The sequence below is a fragment of the Stigmatopora argus genome, chromosome 9 (genome assembly GCF_051989625.1).
Source record: "Stigmatopora argus isolate UIUO_Sarg chromosome 9, RoL_Sarg_1.0, whole genome shotgun sequence".
NCBI lineage: Eukaryota > Metazoa > Chordata > Actinopteri > Syngnathiformes > Syngnathidae > Stigmatopora > Stigmatopora argus.
In genome coordinates this window covers 10,016,388-10,040,765 of record NC_135395.1, presented here as the reverse complement: position 1 = coordinate 10,040,765, position 24,378 = coordinate 10,016,388, and the positions used below count along the sequence as shown (strand labels likewise).

Below are 24,378 nucleotides of genomic sequence, written 5' to 3'. Positions count from 1 at the left end.
TTGCACCCTCTAGTGGCAACTATCCGCAACTAAACAGAATTACGAACTGATCTTTTTTTAAAGCAAATTAATAAATAATTTACTGCATATTCGTACAGAACATACTACACAGTACATATATAAAAATGCACATAAAAAATGAAACAGTTTACGTAATGTCGTGAATTTGTCGTTGTTGGTCGTCCGATGGGAAACAAACACGTTCGTTTTCCGTTCCGTGTAAATTGTGTTTACATTTGATAAGGTGCCTACTGCCTTTCTTATAGAATTCATATTTAGCCATTTTTATTAATAAATGGATCGTGTTCCTTGTCTCCGCGTGTCGCTTTGCCATGCGCAGCGGATCAGGTAAACTACACTACAGCAAAAGTATTCTTATTGTTAGCCTAGCTGGCAAAAGAGAAGCTAAAGTTTTGGTTGTCAATATGTTGATCTGATGATGATTTTCTATAAATTAATACACAGGGAAGATCTCCAGTTACGAAATTTCCTGGATCGAAGTTTATGCATGGTGAAAGAGCCTTCTGGGACTGTCCTTCTTCCCATTTTACCTTCTTGTTTGCCACAAATTGAGCTGACGTTTCTGGAAGATGTGACAACAGTATGGTGCGAGGTAATTCATTTAACTAGACTATGCTATTTATGGCGAAATTCACAGCTAGTTCTCCCAATTTTAACCAGTTGGACCTATAACAGTGGCAATTGGTTAATTTATTGGCTATTTCCTTGTCACTTTCTGCTGATTTGGGGTCACTTTCTGCTGATTTGGGGTCACTTTCTGCAGTTTTGGGGGCATTGCATGCAAAGCATCATCTGAATTCATCTAAATTCATCAAAACTACTGTTTTCCTCTATTTACAGACATCTGTGCTGTCCAAGAAGACAAGCGGTAGGATGAGTGGCAAGCTGGAAGATGTCTTACAGGAGTTAGTGGAATCTCATGGAGAAATTTGGACAAAGGAGTTAAGAGAAGATCTCCCTCGCAACTTCCAGAGGCATGGAGATCTTGTCCTGCTGGGGAAAAACTCTTTCTCCCTGTCTTTATGGAACAGAATTGGTAATCTTGCTGCCAAATTAGTATCAAGTATCACACGTTTTTTTAAAATTATTTTTTAAACTTTTTATTCTGTTTATTTTAGATCAATTGTGGCAGACAGTTGCCAAAAGCCTGGGAGCCAAACGATTGGCGAGAATGAGTCGGATATCCAGTAATGGCTTCCGAGCCCCTCAAGTGACCATCCTCTTGGGAGAGCATAGTTGGGTCAAACATGTGGACAATGGCGTTACGTGAGTCTCTTTCCAACTATCAACCAGCTAATTTCTGTTTGCACCCCCGTACAATCTAACACAGGGGTGTCAGACTCGGGTTGGTTCGCGGGCCGCTTTAACGTCAACTTGATTTCACGTGGGCCGGACCATTTTAGATATAATATTTAGATTTTTTTATATAAATGGATTAAAAGCCCTGAATATTCAAATTTTTATAGATCTAAAGCAATGTTTATTTTAGCTTTTTTATAGATATTTTTAGATTTTACACAATAATTTTTGAACTAAAAACCCAGAAAAATGGATTAAAAAATTACAATTATTGATTTAAAAGGGGCATAATCAGGAAATGTAATATACATCTATACTCTTCATTTGAATTTGATCCTAAAACAGAAACTCGGCACTCATGATTTACTTTCCCGGGCCACACAAAATCATGCGGCGGGCCAGATTTGGCCCCCGGGCCGCCACTTTGACACATGTGATCTAATGCATGCATTGTGCATATTTGATATATGATTATTCACCATACCTGCTTAATATTCTGTTTTGCTGCAGGTATGAGTTTGATGTCACCAAATGTATGTTTTCAGCTGGAAATGTTACAGAGAAGTTACGGGTTGCTGGATTTGATTGCAGGGGTGAGACTGTAGTGGATTTATATGCCGGTAAGTTTACGGTTGGTCAAGTTGACTTTTCCAATTTTTCATTAGCCGCCATATCACAGTTGACATATTTATTGAATTTTCTGGTTTGGAGAAGCATTACTTTCATGGCATCCAAAATTCGACCGACAAATGATATCAAAACATCAATATTTCATGTTAAATGACTTGTTTGTTTTGTGACAGGTATAGGATATTTTACACTTCCGTATCTGCTCCATGCGGGTGCAGCACATGTCCACGCCTGCGAGTGGAACCCTAATGCGATCGAGGCTCTACGTAAAAATCTAGTGACTAACAGAGTTCAGGATCGCTGCACAGTTCACCCTGGAGACAATCGACAAGTAAGAACAAGTATTTCATGTTAGCTTCAACTTCAATATGCACTGAACATGCAAACCATATTCCAGTGAAGTTGAGATGTTGTTTTTAACATAAATGAAATCAGAAGACAATTATTTTCTAATCATGTTTTTTTATTCAACCTACATTTAATACAAAACAAAGAGGTAGCATTGTGGAGTTGAAAAAAAATAGTCCGAAACCGAATTTCTGGTGATCAGCGGTCGGGCCCGCAAAAAGAAATGAATCAATACAAGCCAAAGAGAAAATGTGCAATTTTCTTTTTTTTCCTCAGCTACAGCTGTTCGACATTGCCGACCGGGTGAACCTCGGCTTAATTCCGAGTTCCGAGGATGGCTGGCCGGTCGCCTGCCGCCTGCTGAATAAAACAACTGGTGGTTTTTTACACATTCATCAAAATGTTACATCACCGAACACAATTGCCTCGCTAGCGGTGGATGACGCAGATTCGGGCGTAAACCATAGGAAAGCTGATTGGAAGGCGTTCCAGGCCTGGGCTGACAGCGCTGCGAGCCGCGTTGCCGACCTTTTGAGGGTACGCACCGCTACATCGTGGAAAACAAATATCCGACATATTGAGCGTGTGAAGTCATATGCACCGCATGTGCATCATGTTGTACTTGACTTGGAGTGCAGACCAGCCTGATTGGAGAATTAAAATCTAAATATTGAACACAACTTTTCAGATTTTATGTCACCTTTGAGACAGTTCACACTAGGGGTGGAAACTTCTATGTACCCTCTGATAATTTGTTATACAAGGTTCAGGTTAACTATTATTTATAGCATTATAGTGTTCAATCTCATTGTTATTGTATAATGATAATAAGATAATTCCAAATTTACAATTGACACGAGTCATGAGGGGAAAATATCTACTTTGGAGTTAGTGAGGGTTGTAACCATTTAGAAAAATATATTTTAATTGTATCGATTATCATTTTTGTGATCGTTAAATTAATTGATCATTATAAAATACAATACTACTGATAGTTTTTTTTAATTATGAAAATGCTTCTATAAAGGGTCATGCACCTTAAATAGATTAAAAAGAATTTAAAGGCAATTTTTAAAAAAATACATGACATGAAAATATAATTATAATGCATATAAAATTAATTTAAAAATGTACATTTAAAAAGATCAATTAAACCAATTGTAATCCATTGAGAAAATGAAGAAGACTAAAGATTAATTCACTCAAATAAGTGGCTTGTCTGTATGTATTTTGCCCTGCTAGAAGCTTTGTGGTTTGGTCATTTCTTTCCACACCACTGGGTGGCGCTGGGGGCCAAGAAGAGAGCGCACTTACACCTGAAACAAGGAAACAAGACGCTTTGACCCAAGTTTCCATCATACGCATGCTCTGCAAAATTAGAAGAGAGCAAATTGTTATCATACAAGAAAAAGAAAGGTGAGTTGGATATGATCAGTTATTGTCGAGCGATACGTTTGATTGCTCCTCTGTGCAACGAGTGTCACAATTATGAACAGATGTATAGAAATGCAATAGATTATGCTGCATGCTGTCAACACGTGTAGACGCAGGCACACGCTACCCTTGATTCCATTTAAAGAACTCCTGTCACGCTGTAATCCCATCTGCTGAAAGCCTCATCAACCGGCAACCCAATGAATAAATAAAAGCACTCCTGCTTCATTCAGTGCTCTTGTGCAAAGATAAAAAAAAGGAAAAGCTTTGTTTAATAAAATATATAGGGTCCCACTAGGTTTTTATGTCTTGATTTTTCCAGGTGCTTTGCTTGATTTGTATATGCGATCGTGCTATTCTCATGCATTTTGTTCAATTTCCTGTTTGTTAATGTTTACTCAACAAATTTGCATTTGTTTATGTAGCGTGTGTAAATCAGTTGAGTGATCAATACTAGTGCATCAATCCAAAATGTTTGACTGCTTAATTTGAGCGTCTGCGTTACATTTTCTGACGTCATCATTATTATATGAACAGAATTTAATTTATGTATTCTTACCATTGCTTATCCTTGTTAGGGTCGTGGGGATGACAGACAATTGACCAGAATTTTCCAGCACAAAATCGAATATTGTTAAAAGTTACACATACAAAAACTTTATTGTAATCCTAGATGAATTAATTATTAAAAAAAAAAAAAACCTATATTCTAATATTGTTATGAACAGCTTGGCGCTAATGTACCGAATGGCTACTCCGAGGAATTGATCCCCTAGAAAGGCTTGAGATGTTTCTAAATGTTCCACAGTGGCAGCATCACAACAGCTGTTGAGGGAGGATGTAAATCCCATAAATCAACAACATTCTGATGGATGATGTTGGGTATATTGATCCGGGAATATGTTGTTTCATATGTCAATTGCTGAGATATGTCCTTTAAACTGTGCCTGTTGCTATGACTACCATAGAGCCCATCGATGACTGGAGGGCTAAAGGAGGTCATCAAGCATAAGGCCCTACCAAGAAAAGACTGCTGGTGGGATTTCAGCAGCATGTCAGAAGACCAAGCAACTCATGGCTTTGATGGTGCCTAAAATAAAGGTAAAAATACTCTATTAATCTCCCATAAATTCAATAATCTGGCAGTCACACGATCACACATTAAGACTGGAATATGCATATTCAATTACAACTCTGTCTGCATGCAAATGGAATATTTCCTTTTTTTTACATAAATGAATATTTTTTTAAAGCTTCTAAACCAAACATTCATTCATTTTCTGTACCGTTTATCCTCACAAAAGTCGCGGGGGGTGCTGGAGCCTATCACAGCTATATATGGGCACCAAGTAGGGGACACCCTAAATTGATGGCCAGCCAATCGGAAGGCTACAGCCTACACTGGGGTGTGGGAGGAAAGTACCCGTAGAAAAGCCACCCAAACTTTTATCATAATATAAATATAGATGTAGAAAATCACAATACTGGATCAAAGCTGCTATTATCTTGCCCTTTACCAGTGAAAATTCTAGTTACAGGAAAATATCAGTACTTTTCCTTCAGCTGAGCTCTGTAAAATGTGATTATTAAATTCATCCACTCCCTCAATTACAACCTAGTTCCATGAAGGATGCGTTCGAGTTTGAGAATAAATAGAGACTTAATAGCGCTTAGGGACACCTCCTTATTTTCTATTGATATCAACTCATTGTATACAAATACGAGGCCTGTTTCATGAAAGCTGGAGATATCTTGAAGTCTCATAGTCCTCCCAAAATAAGTGTTTAAAGCATCTACAGTGGAGGCCTTCACCATTGCCGCATTCCACCAGATGTGATGGATGAAAGAACACAGTTGTTTATTGTACTTTTGTCAGGCTTCAAGCTTTTACAAGTACCGTAAGATGATAGCTTCGCCGTTACTTGTCAGAATGGAGCCTTGTCCTTGTGATGTTTATGCCATCTGCAAACCTTGTGCTGAACATCAAGATGTACAATCGAGAGAAAAAAGGAAGGACGCCTTTTTCCAGGTGTTTTGCATTTAAAAAGCATACAAGTTCAAGCTGAGTCACCTGAGAGAGCTTGATGGCTGCATTCTGCCGCTAATTGTTCTCGCTTACGACAGCATTTTTCGTCTGAGCTGTTTTGTTTTCTTTCCTTTCCCAGTTTAAATGCAGTGAGTCGCAGTAAGTTTTTTGTAGGAGCAGGGCCGGTTTTGTTCTAGATTCTAGACCAAGGGTCTCAAACTCGGGTTGGTTCGTGGGCCACATTAACGTCAACTCCATTTCATGTGGGCCGGACCATTTTAGATCTAATATCTAGATTTTTTATTTTTTTAAATTGGATTAAAAGAACTTGATCAAAAGCCCTAAATAGTCAGTTTTTATAGATCTAAAGCAATGTTTATTTGAGCTTTTTTTGTAATGGAAAATGTCTTTTAATCATGTTTTTTAATCCAAATGGAAACTAAATATTTTTTTAAAGTGGAAAACGGAAAATATTTGTATCTTTATTTTTTGATTTTACAAAATGCTTTATGAACTAAAAACACCAGGGAAAAAAATGATTAAAAATTGCAATGATTGGTTTTAAAAAGAGGAAAAATCAGGAAATGTAATGTACATCTATAATCATTTGAATTTGATCCTAAAACAGAAAGTTGGCGCTCATGATTTACTTTCTTGGGCCGAACAAAATGATGCGACGGGCCAGATTTGGCCCCCGGACCGCCATTTTGACACCTGTGCTCTAGACGATCGTCCTCTATTTGAGCCAGGAAAAATATTTCTTACTGTATCAAATGTTTAATTGGAGCAGACCCTGCTGTCATGATATCTCACATCTAGTAGTAGATTTGGTGGTGAATTAATTCCAAGGTAAAAACATTTGATTGAGGGATGGATGATATGTCAGCACATTCGACGATAAATCTGTTACCTGAAAATAAAATACGATACAGCAAACTTGATGTTGAACTGCTCCCTGCTCAGCCCAAAGTATGCATCAAAACATTTTTCACGGAGCTGTAGTTGAAGAGCTTAAATTCTCACAGATTCTTGCATGGCTTTCATGCCCGATGCACCGATACGTGCACTTTTACAGTGACTGCTTGTCATTATTTACACAAAAAAAGACAGAGGTTCCCATTGAATTGGTGTCAAATACATACTGCTGAGGTGGGAAAGCTCAAAGCTAGCGGTAAAAGGGCAGTAGCCTGGAAAAACACTTTTTGTTCAGTCGCTTAGCAACCATCCGTCATGTTGCACTGCACAAGCTGAGTGCGGAGTGAGCAACTCATGTGTCGGTCTTAAGCGATCGGATTCTTTGAGCTGGCTCTTTGAAGAGAGCAATGATTCGGATTGAGAGCTGTTTGTTGTTTATCCTCGGTTTTCTTTTTTCTGTTACAGCCGCATGTCGTTAGTAAGGTTCAGTAGCAGTGTCTGTGTTTCACAGCGAACACACCATGTGGCCAAAGGGAAACATAGAAAGCACGTGCTAAACACGTGCTTGCGTTTCGATACACTTCGGAAATAACCATGTCCTCAAAGTTTGGGATGAAGCTTTCTGAAAACATTGATCATCTGTAAAGACTTTTTACCATCAGTTTAAGATCAGGCAAAAGAGTTTGTGTGATTCGGTCAACTCTGAGCAATCTGTCTGGTTCTTATCATTCACTCATTTTATTTTCAATTTCTTCTTAAAAATATCTTTTATTGGTTATTATATCTTTCTCAATACATCTTCGGCTGCTCTCTGCCCTCACTGAAAGACATTGCCAGCCCTCGTTACCTCAGCAGAGCCAGGAACATCATCGGGGACCCATACCACCCTGGTCACAATCTGTTCCAGCTGCTGCCCTCTGGCAGACGCTATAGGTCCCACAAAGTACGGACAAATAGGTTTAAGGACAGTTTTCCCTCCACATCCATCAGAACTCTAAACTTGCGGTAACACAACACACATTCCCTTCTGAGGTAATATGAAAAGATGTGTGGGTGGTGATCTGCCTCCTATTGGCTGACTGAAGGTAAGTGAAAGACAGTGAGAGGTAAGTGACCCGCTCGGGTGGGGGTGATGTGAGGTATCCATAACGGCAGAATGCCAAATTACGAGTCCGTAACTATCACTTATTTGGGTCTTTTGCCGAGAAAACGCACCTCATGGAGAAGCACTACCAATTTCGTCATACGCAGTTTCTGGGTGTGATGACAAATAGGTTTTCATTGTTGATGATGACGACAGGGCCTATGTCCGATTATTATTATCTAACAGTCAATCACAAACGTACTACTGGTAGAAGACCATAAGAGTTGATCCCGTTTGTTGTTTACCTTAGCTCGGCTGTTATGAATTTGGCTTGTCTTCAGCCAATCAGCTCACAGGAGGAAGCCACTCTTATTGGAGCTCTCGTTGGTCCATCATAATTCAGGAGGCTGCCATGTATGCTCATTGCCAAGTTTGGCGCTCTTACAAGACACATGTTCGTAACGACATTCTGAGCTATTCACAGCTTTAAGCCTTGCATTCATGCTTACAATTTATTCCATTCTTTTTGGAATTTCCCCAGAAGGGCTGCACACCATTTGCACTTCTAGAACTCTCCGAGACATTTTGACACTGAAGGCCCTCCCTCAGGAAGCCCAAAATGTGCAAATCAAACCACCCAGGTCATATATTCACTCAACTCTGTCGAATCCTCTGGATGAAAAGGAAGAATCAATTTTGAAAATGTGTCACGGCATAACAATATGTCCCATTCTGTATAGCCCAATTACTTTATTGCTAGCCGTGACAATTGTTCCCTCTGCTTCACATTTCAGCTTAAAAAGCTTCTCAGTGTGTATCCATCTTCGCTACATGACATTCCTCAACGTGTAAAAAATGTCAATACAAATTCCAAATGGATATTTCCGAGAACTCATGAGCCACAAGATGAAGATATCAGACATCACATTCAAATGTCAGCAGCCCATTTTTACAGACATTTATTTTATGTCTTTGAAGCCTCACCACCTGCTGGTATAGTCAAAAGCCTCCTAGTGTGGTTGTGGAATGTGTGTTGACTGTGATTTCAGAATGATGTTTTCGCTTGCATGTTTAGACCAAATGCCAAAGCTCAAACAATCCAGATGCCGTGGTCACTTTTGGCCTCAAATTCCAGTACCCAGGTTTTTATCTTCCAACGATACCACCTCAGCGCTTGTCGAATTTCCACCTTGGTCCCCCCCCCCTAACCTCAATTCTTATTTTTTCTAAACTCATTTTCTAATCCTGACCTCCCAAAATTCTAAAGCATGCCTGCTTGCTGCCGCCATGCTGAGGGATTTAGAGGGATCATCAAGGGAAACTGATGTGCGCCGCATCTTTTTTCCCCCTAAGTATATATTTTTGAACCTGCTTCGGTAATGCGTTATCTCCAAGAGTTTAGATGACACACTGGTGTTGGATTAAAAAAAAATAACAACCACAACAAAATGGAACATAATGCCTAGGTGGGGAAATGTCAAAGAACAAAGACTTTTTTTCTAAGGAAATTTGGGGTTGGCTTCAAGAAGGGTGTGCTGGGGTAAAAGGTAAAAACACCAGATTGAAGGTCAGATTTGAACGGATAAAAAGATAAAGCAGAATAAAAAAAAGAATGTTTTTCTGGGTGAGTTGATACTTCACTCAGTGACCATGATTCTTTCCATGCTGTCCTTTTTAACACGTCATACATTGACAAATTAGAGCTGCAACTTCTGAAATACACTTCCACAGGCAATTACCTTTCATACCCATGAATCCAATGTACGTGTCATCTTATTATGAGATGAATATACCTGGTATTCAGCTTTTTGTTACACGAATGAATGAAGAGAAACTAGTGTCCGAGAGAGACGTAGACTCTGACAAATCCACACATTAGAGGGAGATCAAAAGATGTAAAATTCTAAAAGATAACTGAGAATAACCTTAATGATAAGATATAAGTAGCACCAGCCAAAGAATACACATTGAAAAGGAAAAATATGAGTCACGCTGGAGTCTAAGTGACGTTTTTGGGAGGGCTAAATGAGCTTGAATTTTTTGGGGTGTGGGAAACAACCGGAATACCCTGAGAAAACCCACGCAGGCATTGGACAAACTTCTAAACTCCACACAGGAATCAGAAACCTTGATTTCGGAACTGTGAGGCAGATGTGCATGCCACGCGACACTCTGTCGCGTTTAAATTATTTGCTTTTATTGATTTAAAAAAAATATTTTCACAGAAGATTAAAAAAATGACACTCTTACGCTACCCGGATAAACCAGCCTCAATTGAATTTCTCACCTGAACCATAGTAAAGCAATTTGAACCCCGCCCCTCGCTGCTAGCTTTTCACCTGGAAATGTAAATACACATTATATCCATCAGTATGTTTAGTTGCAAACTTTCAAGTCACTTCTTTAAGTACTAGATTCTGCCTGTCTTTTCGCTGACATTTAAATAACTATCTTTCCTTTGCTTTCAAGAAATAGTACCTAGATTTCCACTGATGGCTTGTAGTTCAGATGTCACTGCTTGTTTGAATTTGTTGCTATCCTGCAATGTAATTCTGTGGCCGTTACTTGTTTGGCAAATTTTTCTTCCAGATGCTATCTTGCTAAAACCCTCTGTATTTTTCCTTCATTTTACATTGGCTTATTCTTATTCTCCTCTAGGAATGGATTATATATAGACACAGACAGCCAAATTTTTATAGACACTGTCCTTTAAATGGGCAATAATGTTCAACAGCATCAAAGTGTCCAAGGCAGACATGTCCTGTGTGGGTTTATTCATTTAGATGATGTCCTATGGGCAGTATGAATCTATGAGATGGGTATATTAAAAGGTCAAAATGTTGTGTTATTTGATATGGTCAGCATATAAAACCCAATTGTGCACAGTGGCAGAGCTACACATTGTCTCATGGGGGTCTCCTCCCATATTAATTTCCTCTTGCAAAATCCTTTTTTCATCAATCACACATACACAATGCTTAATTATGATTGAAAAATGCATTCAAGACCCTCTCATGGCTTGGGCACACATTCACCATTGCACTTATATACTGGCACTTATTTCTCATTATATAACACTCCCCCCACGTATACACTTATCAACCTTCTATCATTTAGAGAGGTATACCGTGAGCGCAGTTGTGATATTAGTCTCATTAAAGCAGGCACTAATTGCCGGCTTGAGAGACAACAAAAGCAACCTTGGTAAAATGAATTTTGAATGCTAACTCCACAGAGGCTTTGCTTCTCTTGCTGCACTGCAGTAACAACAAGTGTACAGAGGCTCATTCTGCACACAAGTGCATCCATACAGACGCTTGCAAACGCTACTATACATATAAACATGGCGCAATAGCATTAATAATACATATTTTGTCATCTATTCTCCTGGCGTTGAGGTGCTGCGTTATTGAGGAAATGTATCGTCACCACACAGACAAACTCCGTTCTTCGTGCGCTAATTATGAATAATAAAGCAGACGTTTAAATAATTGCCATGGTGGTCCTTTGGTGGCTTTCCAGCAGCTAACTAGGTCACATTTGATGAGGCATTTCCCGCTGATCCGTCCAGCATTCAAGCGCTGAATAATAGAGAAAAGTTCAGAGGGTCCACTGGGATGGTATTCCACGGAAATCATCGAAGAAATGCTGTATATTTGGCAAGAGGCAAAGGTCTTTAAGATCAGAATCCTCCGTGTGACATTTTCTATTGTGTGGGGAAAATATATTACAGTCAATTACATTTCACTCGTTCCGTTGTGACTTGGAATTAAAGGACTATTTTTTGCCATCCTTTAATTACCCGGTTTTATTCTGCCTCATGTCCATTCAGGAATCCTTTAATTCAACCGTAAGAAGTGGAACCCTCATGAATGTGCCCATCATTTAGAAAAAAATACTGGATGGTGTCAGCTGTCATGTTGTTTCAGGGTTACTTGAACTGACACATGCTTGCAGGGAACATGAGTTGCAATTTCGCCATCTATATGTTATACCTCAATGGGTTGCGTTGAATGGAATATTTCTATAGGGAGAAAGCCTTTTGGTGTTGGCATTTCAATAACAGATATTTGCTACATATTCAACCTTATCCATGGAATAACTGGTATGAAAATGTAATTTTCTATCATATTCATTCTGTTAGAGCACGTGTCAAAGTGGCGGCCCGGGGGCCAAATCTCGCCCGCCGGATCATTTTGTGTGGCCCGGGAAAGTAAATCATGAGTGGCGACTTTCTGTTTTAGGATCAAATTAAAATGAAGAGTATAGATGTGCTATATTAAATTTCCTGATTTTCCCCCTTTTAAATCAATAATTGTGATTTTTTTAATCAAATTTTTCTGTTTTTAGTTCAAAAATCATTTTGTAAAATCTGAAAATATATTTAAAAACAAGCTAAAATAAACATTGTTTTTGATCTATAAAAAACTGAATATTCAGGGCTTTTAATCCAGTTCTTTTAATCTATTTATTAAAAAAAATCTAAATAATATATCCAAAATGGACCGGCCCACATGAAATCGAGTTGATGTTAACGAGTGCAAATTTATTTAAAACGTTTAGCAAACCCCAGTTTACAACAAAGATAATGATGGTTCCCTTTTAAAAAGATACGTTTTCACCATTTATCAACAAAATTAACATAAATTGGTAAGAATCCAGCCATTTTTGGGAATCTTTGGCCAATTGGATACAATATTGATCTCATTCATAGGTTGTGATTCAGTTAAAATAATGTGTTTATTGGCATAAAAGTTCGATTATGTCACAAGATTTAATTCTGCTTGCAAGCGATACCATTCAATACGATATAGGGAAACAAAGCAATATAATTCCATCCCACATGGAACCAAAGCAATAAAAAAAAAATTGAACTGTACCAGGACACATCAATCATAAGGAAGCTGCTGATATTAAAAAAATGACATTCTTCAAGCATTTCCTAACAGGTAAAGTGCAATTAATTAGTTCTTCAAGGAGGAGGGCTTGGGAAATTTGCAAACCCCAGAGGGGAGGAAAATAGTGGAGAAATTTAGACACCACTTGAGTGAGACGCTAAACATATTAAATGAGCATCATGTTATTGGCTACACTACTCAAGTGCTAATTTCCAAAGAAAAAAAATAGAGGTTCTTCAGAAGAAGTCGGGGGAACATGCAATTATTCCATGCATGTGATTATCATTTTCTTCATCATCATTTCATTTTTGTTTAAGATATTGAAGGTTCAACTATGGAACCTAATTTCACAATATTCCAGAATCTAACTAACTGAGAAACTTCTTTGTAACCCAACTTCATCTATCCCTTGTGAAAAACTATTTACAAAGGCGGGATAATTATTATGCCCAAAATAAAAACCCCTGAGTGCAACCACTGAGGAAAATGTTTTATTTCTGAATTAGGGCAAATGTTTTTTTTTCCAACAGGTAAATGTCCCATGACAACAAATAGCACAAACATTTTACCTCTCTTTCCATAGTCATTATTACACTGAAAGTACATAATTGTTTCACAGAATACAAATAACAGGCAAGAACACGTACCAAGCCGTAAAATTAAAAATCACAAACCTTTAAATTTAATTTCCACCTCTCTAACCTGGCCATTAGAATTAACAGATCAATGGTTTCCACACTTTATTTTCTATTCCCTCAGCCCTTTTTTTAAATACCAAGAACACAATAATATTAACGACTTAAGTAAGCAATCATATTTAGTTGAAGATTAACTAACAAAAAAACTGGTGTCTTTTTACAAATTCAATTTGAACAGACTTTTAATCTTTAAAAATCAGGAACAAAACACTTAAGAATTATAATATTTTGACTCCCTATCACTTGAATCCTTCATTATCCTATTGCAAGACCTTTGACCTGCGACTGAGACTAACCTTTCTGATGCCAAGCATTGCATTTCTCTCCAGAATGCCTTGAGAATACATTATGCAGACTCCATATACCTTGTGCCAGTTGCAGCAAAGCAACCCCAGAATATAATCGAACCTATGCCACAGTAGGTAGAGTTTTCATTTCTGGGTATGCTTCAGTTAGTTCTCCCAGGCCTGATCTCTTTATCCCCCAATGATGAGTGGGAAATTAATTCAAATACTGAGAAACTACTCAGGAACGGAGCTGAGTCTACCGACCCCAAGCCTAACACAAGTCCTGTTTGTGAATGCCAAAATAACAACATGAGTGGCCTATGGGATAATTACTGTCTCATCAAGAGGGAGAGCAGCGAAAATTCATGCACCTTCCTTGGTACGTCAAGCACTCTTTAGTATTCATGTCATGGTAAGAAAACTAACTCTCAGAGGGCCAGTGAAGCCAGAAGAAATCTTTGGGCGAATCTGGACAAAAGGAGATGCGCATTGCACATACTATAGATTGTTCTAGCGTACAGGCCGTTGGAATGTTAAATGGGTAAAGATAACGCAAGTGTTCTTTACTTTCTCCCCAGAATCCCAGCACTGCTGGCCAATTTTTCTCCTTTCCTATTCATTAACAGAAAAACATTAAAATGGGAGTAGGCCAGACTGCACATAAAACTATAATGGTACACAAAGGCATCCTCAAATGAAGCTTTCGGTCTCACAAATAATCATTTCAAATTCATACTATTTAGACCTTTAACTTTACAAAGAAGAAAGTTTTTTTCAAAGTAGGCCCTTCATAAACCACAGAAAGACACCTTCCTCATTAGTATTGAGGACAGTTTCTCCGCCTATCACGCGGATGACTGGATTCGGTTCCTCGGCGGGGAGATTTTATAACACTTTCTCAGGCAATCCAACACCGAAACCCATTTCCTGGGTGATGCAAAACCCAAATGCATACTTCTGGCAAAGTACACCCAGAGTTGCCTCCTCCTGCAAGACCACCTTGCAGTTGAAAGGCTACGTGCTGAGCGACTCAGTCCCTCTATACTCATACAACTATTGCCAATTAAGCCTGCCCTGTCGGGGCCTGGCATGCGGCCACATTTTGACCTTGCTCTGGCGTCTTCCTGCCTCTCGCCAAGTTGTGGCACAACTTCCTCGTTAGTGGAATGGACAGTATCTCCACCTGTCACACGGATGACCGCGTTTCCATTTCCCTGATGTGGACTTTTTGTATGATGTGCTTGACTTGTACGGTTCAAATAGATGGTGCAACCCCAAAATTCATTTCCAGCCTTTTTCACTGGCACGCAAACTTTGGCTGACTACCGACTTGATTCCGGCATCTCTTTGCCTCTTGTAACAATTTCAATGCTAATAAATTGCTACTCACATCTCACTTAATATATTACTAACAGTGGAAATCTTATACATATTTAGAAGAAAAAAGCGGACAGTAAAAGAGACAGATTAGTGCTAACTATCTGTACATTCCGAGGTCGTGCAATATAAAGGCAGGCAAGTGCAGGGTATAGAAACCAATTGCACAAAAACAGATTCTTGAAATTAGCCTATTATTTATTAGAGCGGCGGCTTGGCAACTCTGTGGTTAGCGCATCGGCCTCACTGGTAGATCTGGGTTCAAATCCAGGTCGGTCCACTTGTGTGGAGTTTGAATGTTCTCCCCGGGCCTGCGTGGGTTTTTTCCGGGTACTCCGGTTTCCTTCCACATTCCAAAGACGTGCATGGTGGGCTGATGTGGACACTAAAATTGCCGCTAGGTATGATTGTGAGCGTGAATGGTTGTTGGTCTCCTTGTGCCCTGCGATTGGCTGACCACCAATTCAGGGTGTCCCCCGCCTCTGGCCCGAAGTCAGCTGGGATAGACTCCAGGACCCCCCTACTCAGGATAAAGCGGTTCCGAAAATGAGATGAGATTTATTAGGGCCAGGATTAATTAAACTTTGAGATGTAATGATCTGCGAGTGTAGTGATATGTACAAAAATGTCCTTTATTTTATGACTGTAACTTGTAAGTAATTAATTCCACCAGAGTGCTTACAGAAAAGGTCAGTTTTTCCATCATCTCTGTCCTTCTTGTAAAGATATGCAAAAAAGGCTCTGCCCTCCCCCAAAATTATAAACATCGATTTTTAGGTGGCTGTTTAATAGCATTTCTGTACATATAATGAAATGAAACGTACATTACATCATTGCTAAAAGTACCCTTCTGTCATCTCAAGAAAGGTTTTCATTGAAAGTGTTAGTGACTGTCTTAGATGGCCTGTACCATTTCTTTTTTTTTTTTATTGTTCCAAAACAGCAATGATTCTCGATGGGATAGAAGAGTGACACAGAATGGATACAGTTCGCTGTACTATTGATTAGACTGGTCCCTGTGTTTCTGTCTGGCTGGTTCAATTTTCCACTCCCTGTTCACAAATCCACAGTTTCCTCATTGTAGCCCTGCCGTTCGTACAAAATTTGTGCCTGAGTCAACACCAAAAAATATCTTGGTTGGCTGATTTATTAAAGTCAAATATGTTTGCAATTTTGGTCATTGCGACCAAATAACAGTAGATAGCCTGCCCGCTTACCAATTCTGAGATAATGGGTACGAGCCAAGGCTCCATTCCTTCTCTTTGGAGTTTGCATGATTTTCTGGGTACTGCGTTTTTCCGCCCACATCCCAAAAACATCCTAGCCCTGGCAAATTGAATGTCTTAAATTGTCCGAATGAGAGTGTGCATGAAGGGCCGTTTCTCTCATGGTGCCCTGCGATCAGCTGGGATTGGTTCAAGATGAGCGGAATGGAAAATGAATGAATTTCATATTTTTAAGTCAAGTGCATTCTGCATGAACTACTTGGTCAATCTAACATTCATTAAGTCATTCTAGTCAGTCTAAAATGAAATCATTAAGTTTTTTTTTAAATGTTTAACTGACAAGTGGGTGTACTTTTTCACTGACAAGTGGGTGTACTTTTTCCCTTACAGAATCTGTGAGCTTGATGGGCAGGGCCTTGAGGTGTGCATGTGCCCTAATGAGTCTTCAACTGTTGATGGAGAATTGCCTCCTATTTTGGATTCCAGTTTGTGTTCCCTATTCCTCCTCATGGTAAGTCCATCCATCTCTTTGAGTTTAGATTCTTTTTTTAGAGGCAGTCTGACATCGTGTTTAGCGAGCTATCTTTGGTCACATCATCTTTTTAAAATTGTGTTCATGCATTTTATAGCGTGCACCCTGTGTTTTTTATCTTTTAGTCATCCTCTTAACACATTATCAGCACATGAATCTTATTTTTTTCCTCTGAGTCTGTTGGGATCAATTATCATCAATGAGACTATTCTTTACTGGGAAATTCATTTTACTATAGCAAAGCATTATTGTATGTTGCACCCAACACAGTCCACCACAGACTGATACGTAGACCGAATATAGGCCATGTGAAGTGTTCAAAAGTGTGTATTGCAGTGTGTGCAGATACAGTCCATATGACTATAGGGCCATAAGACGTGAATTCACCTCTAGTGCTGTGAAGTCACATGAAACCCTTTTAAGTTTCTAAGTCCTCCACCACTCTAACCCTCATTTGGCTCCAATCAAACTATTCACAAGTCCATTAAGCCAATTTTAATTTTGAGATGGGAAAGATTCAAAGTGAAGCACTATGAGGATTTATTGATTTTGGCACTGTAATTTCCGGAAGATTGTATTACTTAATGATATCACGATACCATTTGATATCATTTGCAAGAATGCTTTCAGCCAGGTGCATCATGCTGAATGAGATTCCTAATAGGCCAACTGTCCTCAAACGTGGTTCAGAAAGCACCCAATACAAATGGACCTTTTAAGAAAAATCATCCACATTTCCGTAATTCAGATATTCAACTGTTATTGTATTCATTCCCTTAAAAAGTCTTTATGACAAACAAGTTGCTAAGTTTAAAGTGCTTTGAAGAGAGCAGCAGACAATAATTAAAAATTCATTGCATTGTTCTAACTGATGTCAATAATTGATATTATCTACACAGCATTAATGTTGCGCGCTGGAAAACCAGAGCAAGGGAAAATAGAATATTAAGTTGCCTTTTAACTATTAAGCCATTTACCCAGGTTATTTACTTATTTAATTGTAATATGCCTGCAGCTGGGCATTTGAGTGCTTCTACGTGTGCATGTGCTGGAATAACAAGTAATGCATCTTCAAGTAACAACTTCCACAAAAGCTCTTCAGTAATGTCTCAGATAGAAACCGGTCTCTGCCCACCAACCCACGTATTTAAATCCTGATCGCCAATCCGTATCGTAACAAAAGAGGTTTACTGCAAATTCTCTTTAAATCTGATGGTCTTTTTTTACAATGTTTTGCCGCTCGAGCTCCAATTACACCAAGAGGTGGAGAAAGGTAAAGTAAATGTGACAGATCATGAATCAGGAAGTCAAACAGTGCGCTACCATCTGAAACCATCCAATTCTAAATTAGCCATTAAATACTCATTCATTAGGGCTCGTGCAAATACACATTCAGGTTCGGAATGCTTTAGAAAAATGTTACAGCACGAGAGAGACATTTCACTAAGTTTTCTTTTACTTTTAAGAAGTTTGGGATACCAAGAAGGCTTTGCTTTAGCGCATTTCTTTTGCTCTATACATACATGATTAAATCTATATACCATATTGAAGTAGTTAACTATGTATTTATACTCGGTGACCGAGTGGTTAGTACATCCGCCTCAGAATTGTGAGAGACAGGGTTCAATACCCGATGGGTTCTGTGTAGAGTTGGCATGTTCTTTCCGTGCCTGTGTGGGTTTTTTCCAGGTACACCAGTTTCCTCCCGCATTGACTAGCATTGTTTCCAAGATACTGCCTTTGCTCACTCAGCCTTGTTTGTGGCCCTGTCTAAATGTCACATTACCATTGGCAGGTTCTATTTTTGAGCTTTATATAGGGAATCTGCAAATAATTAAACTCCTGGATTTTTCTGTTGTGCAAATACCAATAAGACATTTTAAATTAGAAATCATTCATTACAAAACATGGGCAATTTCAAACGTCAGTCAGGATGGGAATCCAATAAGAAGTTAAAAGGTCAAAAACATGTAAGATCAATCAAATTGAAAGAGCAATGTAATTCGCAAGGCAATGTGGCATCTAAAGGCCAATAAATTAAAAGGGAAATGAGGCTTAACAAAAGTACAAAATTTAATTCACAAAACCGTAACACAATAATTAGTCCCAGCATTAATTGTTTGTTAATTAATTGTTGTTTTCTTATGTACTATACATTTGCAGAGAGATGATATACAAAATTGGTATACTTTTATCATTTTTTAATGGTTTATGGGTCATATTAAAGATCGTTGAAGGAATTTTTCTTTATTTAATGTAAGATATGTCTCTACTTATGAAAAATGTAAGTCACAAAACCATTTCTGGAACAAATTAATTTCGTTCCAAATGAAAATTGTGCACTTTGGGATGCATGGTTCAACACGTTTTTTTCTGGGTGGCATAGTAAAGCAACTTGTTGATGGAAAATGATGCTCCTTTTATTTTTCTTTCTTAATAGTAAACTTTAAATCTGGAACGCATGAGAAAGAAATGAAGGATGTCTGTCTGCCAGCGTGATGGATTATAATTTCAAATGAGTTTCAAGAGTTTGAAATGGATTTGTCAGACTGTAAAATCCCATTAGCTTTTGCAGGATTGAAGCACTAAACACATCTCCAAGTAAAATATGTATACCAAGAGCTCTTGGCACCAGTGAACATTATATGTCACGTGAATATATATTACTTCCCACATCTTTACTCACCAGCAGGCACTCTGTGAAAAACACGACTGTTCCAACTTGGGGTTGCGGCCAGAAACAACACATGAATTTAAATGCGAAAACTTTGGACCCTGAAATAGTCGGACAATATTTGCAAGATGGCAATGATATACTTGATCAGGGATGTCCAAATTTCTCGCCTACACGAAGGCATGCTCATGTCACTGTTGATTAGCTGAGATGAAGTAGTTTTTTTTCTTAATCTGCTACATCAAAGCATTCTGTCAAGTAATTAGTTGAGATTTTTTTCTGTATTTTGAGGTTGCACACTGCATATATCCTTATTTAGGTCCAAAGCCTCAGGAGGACTCTTGAGTAAATTTTAACGCTTAATGTCTCATTATTGCCTGTTACTTGTGACGTGCATAGTCAATACATGGCTTTCCTTTCCATATTTTTTTAGTTTTCCTTATAGGGATGGACATTATTAAAATATATTCTTGGGGGTAAGCGCTCACCCTATTTCAGTGATGTTTATTTATTCGTGTCTGGTTTAGGTCATAATTTGAGTTTTTGACCATTTTTATGTATTTGGCGATTTCATAGGGGCAGTCCATATTATTGAAATTCTATTCAGACACGTCCATGAGATTGAAATTTGCTGGATTATAGCAAAAATGCTAATTACCATCCGTACTCCCTAGACAGGAAACAGAAAGATACATCAAGACACGAGAAAGAACAGTGGTTTGTTACCAAGATGTTAAGAGTTAATAGAATAGAATATGGATTGCAACACTCCTCAAGAGGAGCCTGTGTCCGGAAATAGAGAATTTTTCCAATGAAGTTCAATGATTGAGTAACAATCCCACAGGTATAGATCCTCTGAAAAATACCTCAATACTTAAACTTTGGACTCGATCAGCTTAGTGAAGTCTCGCTTTATCAGCTCAGATTTTTGCTTCACAACATGAAAGCTTCCTGCGAGTCTGAACAGGGCTTCAGCTGTCAGAATGTTCAGGATCTTCGCTGATATTTCAAACAGCAAAGCATTTATACAACAGATTACTTTGGTGTTTTTGCTGTAAAAGTATTTTATCCCCTTTCACGGTGACGTCGCTCAGTATCAGAGTGCAAGGGCCAGGTGATCGCTCTCTCTGGAGCCTTTTAGCCCTTCAATTAACTTTGTGCCTTTCTCTGGAGCTGGCTGAATCTTATTTTAAGGAAAGAGTATTTGCAGAGAGTAGCGCAAATCTGTTCTCAGAAAATGTTTCCAGTGTTTTAAGGCAGTTTGCAGTTGGATTTTGTTATAGCCTTGGCCATGCTTGGCTTTTCTTCAAGTTGATTCCAGAGGGAACTGGTTGGTGTCTTGCCATCTACAGCATCGTGATGTCGTTGGTTGGCGTTCTGTTACCCGTTGCTATTTTGGTAAATTGGCTGAGTAGTTTCATCCCCATTTATCTCAAAATTTACTTCTACCTGATGAGAACCTCTCTCCCAGTAATGCTATTTTCTGGAGCAGTTTGTGGTTACCATTTAAGGAAAGGGGAGGAACATTTCAGCTAATTAGCTTCGGTTAGGCGAGTTCCTCATTTCAATGTATAATAAGGTTGACTTGTGTTCCAGTATAAAAAGCACTGTGTAAAGCTCAAGAAAATATATATATTTTTAAAACTTTGTTTACTCCAAAAATGTGACGATCTACTTGATTTATTTTAATATTTGAATTAGGTTAAATTTGTCACTTCACTTTTGTTGTTGGATAATGTGTCGTTTGAGATATCATGGTCTTATTTTGCCAAGGAATTTAAGCCAGGGGGAATAAATTTCCACATGACTTCTATTCAATGTTTAAATTTTAGTCCATAGCTTGTGCAAAATACACTGCCAGCTGATTAATGCAATGTTTTCCTGCCCCACTTTCTTTATTTAATTTATTCCTTGTAGGCAATTAGTGCTTTATCTGCTGCCAAATAGCTTTCTAGAAATCTTTAAGACTTTTCCTCAGGGTCAGTAAATTGCATGATCATCACCATTGTGCACTTTGTCACAGCATAACATAGTAAACCTTGTTTTTTGTGAAAAGGCAAAATAGACTTTCCAGCAGAGTAAAAACCTGCACAAAAGTAGTATATACAAGAGTCAGGAAGTATCGACGCCATCCCTTAACCAGTCTAAAATGTATGTACTACAAAGGTGTGGCATCTCAGATGCCCTAGGGCAGGGCTCCCCAACTCTGGTCCCCGAGGCCACCGATCCAGTCTGTTTTCCATATAGTTTCTCCATCACGCCTGTATAAAATAACCAGGATGGGTTATCAGGCTTCTGGACATCTTTGGTGATGAGTTGATCATTTGATTAATACAGTTTAAGGAGGGAGACTGATAACAGATTGGGTTGGTGCCCTCCAGGACCATAGTTGCTGACCCCTACCATACGGTGTGGTGCGCAAAATAAAACCCTTCATGATTATTTCAGGCCATCTTTTCATGTCCCTGCCAGGCGGTCTTGTGATGTCCATCTCATGCCGTCCGTTTTGGGTGGTGTCGACTTTTGCTTTGCTTTATCACTTGCGTCATTCGCTGAGACAAGTAAAAATATGTGCTGAGACGGAACAAAGATAAATAGTCTCCCCAAGGTCACTGTCTAGACACTGTCCGAGGTCATTTTCCTTTCTAGCCTTGTTGGTGATACTTAGCCAGGAATATGCGCTTTAGTCATTTTCAGTCGGTTCGTATTTGCTTAACTAATAAACCTAAAAAAATAGTGATTCCTTCAGTTGCATTTAGTTCGTCCAGTAGTTTCCGTATTAACTTTAGTTCTATTTGTGTCATAGTTGTTGCTTTTTTTACCTTCAGGGTGATGTTGCTAACTGTTCAGTAAACGTCAGGGCAACCTGGATGATTTTTGTCATTGTTTTGAAACTACTAGGTGTTACTGAAATTTCAGCCAATATAAACCTGACCAACGTTTGAACTTCCAATGCTATGGAGAAAAATGTCCGCTATCCCAGCTATGTGAAAACTAATTACTTGCACACTACTCAAAGCAAGTGTAAATAATGAGCATTCTGCAGTCATTGAACTTTTGTGGTCTTACTGCTTTCTCCTTTGACTCCAATTTATTAAGTAGTGTAAAATGACACGTTTCCTTCGGGAGGTTTGGGAAATGGTGCATAAATTGTACTTTCCTTTGGGATGGGTAGGACCCAACTGTGCATTTGACAGCTGTCAACTTTCTGTTTCAAAGCCTTCATTCTTCTCCATAGTCTCTATGCGATTCTTCTCTGGCAATTTCTGTCCAACCAACTGTCTCAGTTAAAGTACGTGTTTGTTTGTATGAATATAAAAGTATCTCAGGGGTTGAAATGTGCTTGTCAACCCTTGCAGAAGCATCTGGCTTTCCCACTGAGAGCTTGTCACCGTGTGTTGCTTTCCCTAATTTCTGAGAGAGAAAAAAGATGAATAACTTAGGACTGACATCTTCCCTGAGCTGATGCCTTGATATAATGATTAGTTCTTGTCATGCTCCTTTGTAGTGCTGTCGTGACACCAACATTCAAATTTTTATTCTATGCCTGCGTTGAGCACCTTGATTCACCTTGTTTCTGCAATGGTACCATGGCAAAAACTCCAAATAAAAAAAAGCAAAGCGTAGTGAGATAATATTCATAAAAAGTTGGAAGTGTACCAAATAGTGCATTATTGTAAGCCGTAAGGGTTAATTTGCTAATATTTGGCAGATAGGCACCAAGTGGCTGGCTGACCGTGGTTGGAGACCCCGGTGTAGACCACTAGTCTGGAAATTGGCGTGGCACATACAATTTTGAGTGTTCCCATCTGTGCCGTAAACTTGAAAATGGTAGTTTTCCCCTCCAGTCACCAAGAATGTCCAGGGGATCAACATACATGCTCCGATTGACCGATTCTGCCTACAGCTTGACCAACAACATAATGAAGTCATACTTGAATGGTGCTTTGAAGCAACCAAGGACAGCCTCCAATGCCTGCCTGAGCTGTGCACGCATCCATGTGACGCTAGCATTTGCCCGCCTTCAGGGTCCCTTGGAATCACCATGAAAAATGTTTCTCAAGCTAAAAATGTGAAACGTGACAGATTTGATAGTTTTGCCAAACCCTCGATCTGAAAACTGTGAGGCCAACGCGCTAACCAGTCGTCCACCGCAAAATTGTATTCAAAAAAAATCTACCATGTGCTTGGTGCTTAATAGTTCCTCTCTTATCCCCTGTGCGTTTTTATGCAGTAATTTTACATTGACAATTGTGTAAAATAATTTTATTCTTGGCACAGTTCAATCGTTGTGCATCATTTTTAATAGCCCGTTGTTTTGTAATTTTTTTCTTCACATTCCCTCTCAACTGAAAGGGACCGTGCGGCAGAAATCTGCATTAATAAATCATTTGACTAGGCCAAATAAAAGCATCTTATCAAGAATGAGAAATTTGAATGAATAAAAAGCTCAAATGCTGTCCCCGCTCAAGTGTCAACGGTCTGTCAGTCAACTAACAAAATGCGTATCTATCGACGAGTAGCTTGTTTCCTGTGTTTACACATTTTTTTTCTACCATGCCAGCAAGGCTTTGTGAACGAGTACCTTTGTTCCTGCCGACCACATTTTTGGCATACTCCTTGATCTAGGAAAGTCACGCGTCGCAGATTTTAGCTCTGCTGATGTGCTCCCAGTTTTGTATTTCATTTTCTTTCACATTTTACACAACTCAGGCCATGAATGTTTGTGTATTTTCTTAGACCGCCTATAAACAAATATTTCCAGTTTTCCAAAGACAAGCAAGAGTGCCGTCACCCAAAATTAATGACAGGTTCAAAGTATCCGATGCACACGGAGTTCTAGCAAACTTTGGTGTGACAACGTTTGAAGTCACAGATGAATGGGTAAATGGGCTATTCCTAATGAATATTTTAATTGAAGCTTTTTTC

General features: G+C 38.8%; 2 protein-coding genes across 3 annotated transcripts in view; both read left to right on the top strand.

The window, feature by feature from the left end:
- The first annotated feature begins 202 nt into the window (after positions 1-202).
- tyw2 (tRNA wybutosine-synthesizing protein 2) lies at positions 203-2,978 on the top strand. The gene is made up of 7 exons (XM_077610496.1): positions 203-348; positions 466-613; positions 862-1,057; positions 1,140-1,287; positions 1,831-1,940; positions 2,124-2,281; positions 2,575-2,978. Exons 1-7 carry the CDS (start codon positions 296-298, stop codon positions 2,944-2,946), a joined length of 1,185 nt encoding a protein of 394 aa, XP_077466622.1. The 5' UTR covers positions 203-295; the 3' UTR covers positions 2,947-2,978.
- Positions 2,695-24,378, top strand: part of LOC144082976 (uncharacterized) — a 140,228-nt gene continuing 118,544 nt past the window's right edge. For both annotated transcript variants that reach the window (XM_077610492.1, XM_077610489.1), the window contains exons 1-4: positions 2,695-2,835; positions 3,541-3,714; positions 4,701-4,833; positions 16,634-16,754. The gene's annotated coding sequence lies outside the window, so the exon portion shown is untranslated. The remainder of the gene's footprint in view (positions 2,836-3,540; positions 3,715-4,700; positions 4,834-16,633; positions 16,755-24,378) is intronic.

What these genes read in the sequence shown, in the direction of transcription:
- tyw2 (XM_077610496.1), top strand. Translation starts at nt 296, where the DNA reads ATGGATCGTGTTCCTTGTCTCCGCGTGTCGCTTTGCCATGCGCAGCGG. An exon ending in TGCCATGCGCAGCGGATCAG is followed by an intron (nt 349 to 465) that starts GTAAACTACACT and finishes ATTAATACACAG; the next exon opens with GGAAGATCTCCAGTTACGAA. An exon ending in TGACAACAGTATGGTGCGAG is followed by an intron (nt 614 to 861) that starts GTAATTCATTTA and finishes CTCTATTTACAG; the next exon opens with ACATCTGTGCTGTCCAAGAA.